Here is a 9750-nt window from a genome sequence, read left to right on the forward strand (position 1 = left end):
ATTGTGACCTCTAGTGGCTGTAAAGATTATGACACAAACAGATTCAACTCTGACCCCTGTGCTCATTCACCAGGTGTTACACACTCATACACACACACACACACACACACACACACACACACACACTCTCTCTCTCTCTCTCTCAAACACACACACACACTCTCTCTCTCTCTCAAACACACACACACACTCTCTCTCTCTCTCAAACACACACACACACTCTCTCTCTCTCTCTCTCAAACACACACACACACATACCTTGAGATGATGAATATTCTCAGTTCCACCTGTAAACACAGAAACACGCGAGAGCCTGAGGAATTATTAAAACAGTTTAATGAATCATCATCTCAGTATTGTAGCTAGTTTACAACAGGAAATATATTTATTAATCCATTTATTTCACATTATACAGAGCGGCCGTCGTGTCGCGTCGCCGGTTTAAATGCGTCTGTAAGAGTGTGAACATGAGTCTGAAATGACAAAGCGAACTCAAACATCATAATCACACAAACTAAAGCAGAAAAACACTTTGGTTGAATGTTGTGGACTGAGCGCAGTGCATTATGGGTCGTGTGGATGTTGGCGTGAGCACAGCGTGACGTCAGTGTGTTTGTATGGGCAGAGAGGTGGATTGTGGGTAGTTTTGGCTCAGAGAAGTGCAGTGTTCATGTGTTTAAAGCCCCATTGGTTCAGATAATCTGAATCTGTATGTACAGCTGTAGAATATTAATTATATTAATAATAATAATAATAATACTCAACACACACACAAACACACAGACACACGCACACACACACACACACAGACACAGATACGCGCGCACACACACACACACACACACACACACAAACACACAGACACGCGCACACACACGCACACACACACAGACACAGATACGCGCGCACACACACACACACACACAGTCACAAACATACACTCTCACACACATGCGTTTCTCTCCCTGTGCAGGTTAAAGTGTGTATTGTATGTAAACAGTAGCCCTATAGAGACACATCTTCACAATGAGCCACACACACGCATGTCAGAGTGTGTGTGTGTGTGTGTGCTAGTAAAGTGCTCAGTGCTCATGTCTATATTGCCTCAGACACTGTGTTACACTCACTGAGCTCACAATCACCATGGAAACAACCCACAGATCGCCTTCATCATCATCATCATCATCATCAGTAGCAGCGGCTCGCTCACACACACATGCGCACACACACACACACTCACGTTAAGGCTAGTTCACACAGCGCTGTGGTGTTTTCACTTCTGACCCCACGATGAACCGTTGCCATGGCGATGAGGTAAGCGTCCTCTGCGCACAGACGCATATTTACATGATGTAATGAGCTGTAGGCGTGAATCTGAAGATCATCCCGAGACACGAGCTTCAGCACGCCGGACGCAGTGAACTGACCTTCACACACACACACACACCCAGAGACTCCCATGAGCCCCTGCTGTAAGTCCTCACACGCATGAGTGTGTTTGTGTGTGTGTGTTTACAGTCTCTCTCGCGCTGGGATCCAGATATACGGTCCAGACTGCTCCTTGATCACAGACTTCACGCGATGGTAGATCTCCTCGAAGCTGTCGCCCTCCACGATCGCTGCACGCACACACACACACGCACACACACACACAAACATTATAAACCCTTTAAAGACACGATCACACTAAAACTAGTCTTGATCTTGTGTGATAATACGATCTGATGCAGGGTTATCGATAACTAAAAATAAAACCATAGACAAACATTCATGTTACTTGAAATAAAAAATAAAAAAATTATTTTATTTACTTACACTATTTTTACTTTTTTAATTTAAAAAATGTAATTTCCAAGGTAATATATTAATTTCTATCTAGCTTAACAAAAACTAAAATAACTAAAACTGAAATAAAAATTAATAAAAGACTAAAAATGGAAAACTAATGAAAATTACAAAACCTCACAAAAAATTACTAAGTCTTTAACTAAAATTAAAATGGAACATGTAAAAAAAAACTATGTAATAAAACAAGAAAAATATAAAACTTCAACTAAAATTTAAATGAAAACAGATCATGTGAAATTGAAAAAATTAATTGAAAAGATTAATAATACTAATATGTACTGAAAACTAATAAAATGCCAAAAACCACACAACAAAATGACTAAAACGTCCAAATAAATACTACAGTGAAAAAGGAACGTGAAAATAACTAAATCAAAATATTGAAAACGTTATAGGCTTCTTGAAAGAAGAAACTAATAAAAATGACAAAAAGCCACAAGAAAATGACTCAAATTCTAACTAATATGAAAAATATTAATTCTAAATATTAATAGAAACTATAGCACGTAAATAGGCCTGCTTTGAGGTTCATGCCAGTGCACAGAGAGCAGGGCTCTGAACCGCTTCAAGGAACGGAAACAGAAACTAAATCAAATCTTGTAGTTCTGAACAGAATCGAAAATTTGAAATGGCCATTAACCGGTTAATAATGTTTTTTTATTGTTCCATTTAATATTTGAAATTTGCTGTCAACCAATCAGGAATCAGTAGTACAGACTATACAAATGTGCTGCTGAGGCGTCCAGCGAGTGAAATGCTGTGAACTCTAGTCGCAATCCAATGAATTCTGCTACCATCTGATTAATCTGCCAGGGTAGCACAAATCATCTGAACACCGGCGTTAGAGTTCATCTGACCACAGTGTAAGATGGGGGGGGGGGGGGGGGGGGGGTTCCTGCAGGGAAGATTATAATGGTGTTAGACTTTTACAGAATTACTGAATTTCACAGGAAAGATTTGTTTATTTTTTATAAATAAAGAACTGTATTTCTTTAGTCAGTTATTAAAGTATTACATGTTACACAGGCTGAATCATTCATTTTTAAGTATTTGAGATTTTAAGAACAAGTGGGAAATGTGCTGAATGTTTCATTTCATCCGAGTGAAATTAACAAGCAGTTAGACTTCATTTACCTTCGTTTCAAACGCGATCGAGTGGACACAGGTTGTGCGCGTGCGTCAGGCCTCGTCTATATTACCAGATGTGCTCGTGAGAGACTTGCGCAGCAGAACCGGGCGCGAGACCGCGAGTATAAAGAGCATTACGAGACAGGCTACGCAGCGGCTCGTCCGGGAGACACAGAGCGGAGCGACTATGAGAAGCGTTCAGAGACACGGGCTGTGTGTGCGGTCCTCTGAATTAGCCAACATGCATTATAAACTTATTTCAAATTAATCTGTTGGGAGATAAAATGTGTAAGATAACGTTCATGTAGCCTACTAATAAAAACATCTAAAAATGTATCTTTTATTCTCCAGTACTGAAAGCAGAACCGATAAGGGAGCTCTTGATAAGCTCTTGCAAATGACCTTTTTATTCATTGTCTGTCATTTTGAAGCTAAAGTTACATACGTTTCTCTTTAGTTTTAATTTGCCTAACTTTCGATCTGACCCTTTTTAAACGGTGGGTGTTTACGCAGTTGGCTAGAGCAGTGCTGATCGGGGAGAACGGAGGTGCTCTCACTCTATTGGTTAATAAGACCGTCACTCAAGGCTGGTAGTCATGCAAATGCTCTGGAAGATCAAGCCCTGACAGAGAGGTTAACCAATCACATCAGAGCTGATTTCCATATGATCTGTGATGATGTTTCACCTGAGAAGCATTCGATGAAGTCCTGCTCCAGTTTGATGGCTCTGTCTAAAGCTCTTCGGGCCTGTTCCTCCGTCAGACGCTTGTTAATGTCTCTGAAATCAGACACAGCCGCTACAAACGTTACACCGTGTCAACTGACCGTGACAGCGTTACACACACCACACACACACACACACACACACAGACTCACTTACGCACTAAGACTCATTGACACACGCACACACACACACACACAGACTCACTCACGCACTAAGACTCATTGACACGCACACACACACACACACACACACACACACACACACACACTAAGACTCATTGACACACGCACACACACGCACACACACACACACACACACACACACACACACACAGACTCACTTACGCACTAAGACTCATTGACACACGCACACACACACACACACACACACACACACACACACACACACACAGACTCACTCACGCACTAAGACTCATTGACACACGCACACACACACACACACAGACTCACTTACGCACTAAGACTCATTGACACACGCACACACACACACAGACTCACTTACGCACTAAGACTCATTGACACACGCACACACACACACACACACAGACTCACTCACGCACTAAGACTCATTGACACACGCACACACACACACACACACACACACACACACACACTAAGACTCATTGACACACGCACACACACACACACACACACACACACACACACACACACACACACAGACTCACTCGCGCACTAAGACTCATTGACACACGCACACGCACACACACACACACGCACACATACACACACACACACACACACACACACACACACAGACTCACTCGCGCACTAAGACTCATTGACACACGCATGCACACGCACACACACACACGCACGCACGCACGCACGCACACGCACACACACACACACACACACACTCTCAGACTCACTCCCACACAAACACACACTCACAGTATGTTCTGCAGGGATGAGGGTCGTATAAAGATGGCGATGGGGTGAAGTTGGGCGGCCTGTAACCTCCTCACTGCATTCGCTGAAACATCCAGGATACAGTGTTTCCCCTGCTGCAAACACACACACACACACACACACACACATAAACCGTTACTCGGTTCAAAACGGTTCAAAAAGACGGTTTCTCGGGGCGTCTCTCACCTGTTCTGCCACCTGTCTGACGCTCTGGACGCTGGTGCCGTACAGGTGGTTGTTGTACTGTCCGGCCTCGATGAACCGGTGACTCTGAATGTCTTTCTCCATCTGTTCACGTGACGACACGAAGTGATAGTCGCGGCTGTCCACCTCGTACTCGCGCTGGGGCCGCGTCGTGTCTGTCAAACACAGGAAGCCTCTTCAGTGAGTCTTTGTGTGCAGAATACAATCAGATCAAACACTCGAGCGCCATTCAGTTTATGGTCATCATCTGTGTGCAGGGCTCCAGACTAACATCTGAGAGCTTCTACCAGAAGCAGATTTGGTAGCGCTGGGCGGTGTTGTGTGGGTATTCAAAATAAAGATCATTTAATCATAAAATTACTAATGATTTGCATTAATAAGTGCAGTTACTAGTAATATTGCTCTATTTTTTGGTAAAACACTTTTGGCAGTAAAGCACTGAGCTTGAGTACTTTTATTAACAACAGTAATGTGCAAGATTTTTATATAGAAAATTAATATAGGCTATTCTACTCTAAATGTACTATTATTCTTCTATTGTAGGCTATTATATGTAACTGACCAATAACTTCAGTGATTATAAAAGGAACACTTTGTGTGATTCAGTCCCAAATGGAAAAGTTTGTTTTTCTTAGTTCTTACACACAAAAGTGCAAAGGTTTAACAATTTAATTTCTTGATGATTTGATATTTTATAATAGTGATTTTATCATTTCAAAATATAAAACAAAAAGTATAAATAAATGACTGATAAGCCAATAAGTGCTCCTCTGCTGCCATCTACTGGTTATAGTGGTCATTTGATGGTTTCTTTCTTAATTATTATTTTACAGAAGTGTTTTTAGAGCTTTAACGTGCTGGAAATAGCTGTGTGAATGCTTGAAAGTCACTGAAAAGTGCTTGAATTTCTCTCTTAAAAGACTGTACAAACTCTGACATTAATAATGTATTAGCATTCGACTATTTCTGCCACAACAGCATGGTTATAGCCAGTGTTCCTGCTTCTGGGTTTGATCTGTTTATAACAGATTTCTGTGCAGAATTTGCATGCTTGTCACCGGATCTCACAGCGCTGTACCGTAACAGGATCGTTCCTGAGTAAAGCTGTTCTGAGCTTGGACCAGACATAACTTTACTGCACCTTCTGATCACACTGCTGTTCTTCCTCAGTATTTTTGTCTTGTTTTTCAGAGCAAATGTCTAAAGATTCATAAATCAAGATCAAGCAAATTGAACAAAAAAGAAGCGAGTTGATGATTAAAACAAGAACAGATATCTGTCAGAAAAATCATCTTAATGCAAAGCGAAATATGTTTTCATTCCTCACTGGCAGATATTTGATCTCGGTTTAATCATAAACTTCATTTTGTTGAACTTCTCTGAAAACAAGACTTCATATCTTCATTTCAAATAATAGTGTCTTGATTTCAGGATGTTTAGATATTTGTACTGGAAACAAAAACACAGAGGAAGAGATTAATTTCATGACTTTATTTGTTTAAGACGTTCTGCTCTGATTTAATATTTGAGGAAGGGTGAATCTTAAGACTATTAAAGACCTACAGAAACCCTGCTGTTCTACTTTAGCCAGTTGCTAAGGCAATTTTTCTCTTTTTGATTTAGTTTAACTGGATGTACTAAAATGACTACAAATAAAAATGAAATAAAAAATTATAGACATAAAAAAATGACAAAAATGTAACTAAAATGAAAATGAAAACAAGAAATACAAAAATGTAACTATTTTCAGAAGTAACCCAGGTTCTTACGGGGGACGCAGGAGCCGAACTTGTCGGGGAACTCGGAGAGCAGATCGTCATTGACGCGGTCCTTGCTCGGTCCGAGGATGATGACGGGACGCGCATATTGCACTGTGGAACAGGAAGTGACATCACAGTCAATCAGCAGAACACACTCTGACAGCAGTGTCATCCAGCCACGCAAGACTCACCTTCAGCCTGAATCACCGTCTCATAGCTGACGATGTATTCACTGCGTCCTGAAACACACACACACACACACACACGGAGCGTCAGCGTCACATGACCCGCTGTGAGCTGCACACGAGAGCCAAACACACTCACTCACCACCAACTGCGTCTCTTCCTCGCGTCTTCAGACGGGACCATTCCTTCCTCTCCACCCTACACACACACACACACACACACACACCTGATCAGCTGCTGTGGGTGACGTTCAGTTTCATATTCAGAGTCACTGTCAGTCACTTGACACGGTGATTCACTCTCTCACTCACACACACACACACTCTCTCTCTCTCATACACACACTCTCTCGCTCTCTCTCACACACACACACACACACACACACACACACCTCCTCTTGCTGGGAATGTATCCGGTCTCCTCCAGCTCTCCGTGTGGAGTCAGTTTTCCGGCCTGCCACCACTCCTCATCACTGCAGTCAAACACCTGCAGAACGTCTCCAAACCTGAAACTCACCGCCTGCGACAGGAAGCCACCGTCCGCCGTCTTATCATAGTCAAACAGAGCCCTGCACACACACACACACACACACACACACACACACACACAGTCAGTGTCAGCAGCATCAGGTGTGTGACTTCAGGAGTCAAGTCAGCTTTATTTTATACTTTAACTGAAGTAATGCAAAACAAGTACAGAACGCGCATTCTATCAACTTTTTTAGTGCATGCAATTGACAATTTACACTGTGAAACTGGGGGAAATAATTAAACTGGAATAAGTATTATTTTAGCTAACAACACAAATCTGTGAACTGTCTCTGGTTTAAGAGAAGCTCTGTGGCATGAAACTATGTTCCCATAGGTACTAAAAACCCTCTCAGATGGAGAGCTAGTTGCTGGAACACAGGTATTTCTTAGCTAATTTTGCAAATTTGGGGAAATGTGCCTTATGGATGATCCACCACCATGAGCACAAATCAATAGAATGTGGACTCATACATGGTTTATTTTACCTCATCTAGTGTAATGATTCATTATAGGCTTATATTTACATTTACATTTATGCATTTAGCAGACGCTTTTATCCAAAGCGACTTACACTACATTCAAGTTACAGTTTCTACATTTTATCAGCTCTTGCTTTCCCTGGGAATCGAACCCATGACCTTGGCGTTGCTAGCGCCATGCATATATATATATATATATATATATATATATATATATATATATATATATATATATATATATATATATATATATATATATATACACACACATACTATAATATATATATATAAATTAAAACCAAAGACTTATGCACTCTCTCTGTCTATATTATGAAAACTGGTAAAACAAATGAAAAATATTATAACAGTGAAATTCCTAATAGTAATTCCAAATTGCAATATCCTGTTTCTCTGTTCAAACAACAGCGGTTGAGTAAGTGCATTTATTCAGTAAGTGCATTTATCACAATCGCAAACAATACAGTCGAGTTCTCATGACAGAACACAGACTGGTTGAGTGGCATTTTCATTTTGATCACTAAACTCCAGCTTGTTTGTCAGTGATTTCAGATCATCGGCGGCAGCGATTCCACAACGAGGAGCGAGCACGTGTGCATGGTTGCCAGATTGCTTAAAATAAACAAAACACCGGGCAGAAAATGTATCCTTGAAACAGGGAAGCTCTGATTAGGGGATTTGAACTCTTGATATCTGGCAACCGCACTAATGAAAGCTACCTCACATCACTTGCGCCGTAATACCAAAGTGCTATAGTCTTTGGTAATACTTAAGGGGATGTAATATTGGACGTTCCTGTAATCACCGTGTCGGAGGATGAGGTTCGGAGGGCGCTAAAGAAAGTGAACGTCAGGAAAGCAGCCGGACCTGATGGGATAACCGGCCGTGTTCTGAGGTCCTGCGCTGATCAGCTCGCTAGTTTGTTCATGTCTATCTTTAATGAGTCCCTTGCTACCTCCGTGGTTCCCACCTCATTCAAAAAATCCATTATTATCCCTGTGCCAAAGAACAATAAACCCTCTTGCCTGAATGACTATCGCCCAGTTGCCCTCACATCTATAGTCATGAAGGTTTTTGAGAGACTTGTAAAGAGCCACATCTGCTCCTCCATCCCTGATACTTTGGACCCTCTTCAGTTTGCCTATCGCGCAAACAGATCCACTGATGATGCCATCTCTCACGTCCTCCACTCTTCCCTCACACACTTGGACAGCAACAATGGGAATTATGTAAGGCTGCTATTCATTGACTATAGCTCAGCTTTCAACACTATAGTCCCCATCAAGCTGGCTTCTAAACTCACAGACCTCGGCCTAAACTCCTCACTCTGTGACTGGATTCAAGACTTCCTCACCGGCAGACCTCAAGTGGTGAAAGTTGGCCAGTTCACCTCAAACTCCATCACTCTGAACATAGGAGCCCCACAGGGCTGTGTCCTGAGTCCCCTGCTCTACTCTCTCTACACGCATGACTGCGTGTCCTCTCATAGCTCCACATCTATTATCAAATTCGCTGATGATACTGTGGTTCTGGGCCTCATCTCCAACAACGATGAGACCGCATACTTGGATGAGGTAGAGAGACTCACATCATGGTGCCAGGACAACTGTCTCTCTCTGAATGTGAGCAAAACTAAAGAGCTGATCATGGACTTTAGGAAGAGACAGCAGCAGCCCTACACTCCTCTTATGATCAGTGGGACCCCTGTGGAGAGGGTGAGTAGCTTCAAGTACCTCGGTGTAAACATCTCTGAGAACCTGACTTGGACTACACACATCCAAACACAGGTTAAGAAAGCCAGGCAAAGTCTGTACCATCTGCGACAGCTGAGGAAATTCAGGGTCTCACCAGCAATCCTGAAAACTTTCTATTCAGGGACCATAGAAAGTGTATTGACTCAGTGCATCTCAGTGTGGTATGGAA

General features: G+C 42.0%; 1 protein-coding gene across 1 annotated transcript in view; it reads right to left on the bottom strand.

The window, feature by feature from the left end:
• Window positions 1-318: 318 nt before the first annotated feature.
• LOC306860209 (disks large homolog 4-like) overlaps window positions 319-9750 on the bottom strand; it is a 51230-nt gene continuing 41798 nt past the window's right edge. Inside the window, exons 17-24 of the mRNA XM_079401782.1 lie at window positions 7192-7368; window positions 6943-6998; window positions 6806-6853; window positions 6624-6725; window positions 4837-5009; window positions 4633-4745; window positions 3663-3754; window positions 319-1619 (exon numbers count right to left, since the gene is read on the bottom strand). Of these exons, the coding sequence (XP_079257908.1) occupies window positions 1513-1619; window positions 3663-3754; window positions 4633-4745; window positions 4837-5009; window positions 6624-6725; window positions 6806-6853; window positions 6943-6998; window positions 7192-7368 (868 nt within the window). The 3' untranslated portion in view covers window positions 319-1512. The remainder of the gene's footprint in view (window positions 1620-3662; window positions 3755-4632; window positions 4746-4836; window positions 5010-6623; window positions 6726-6805; window positions 6854-6942; window positions 6999-7191; window positions 7369-9750) is intronic.

The sequence above is a fragment of the Barbus barbus genome (genome assembly GCF_936440315.1).
Source record: "Barbus barbus genome assembly, chromosome: 41".
Taxonomy (NCBI): domain Eukaryota; kingdom Metazoa; phylum Chordata; class Actinopteri; order Cypriniformes; family Cyprinidae; genus Barbus; species Barbus barbus.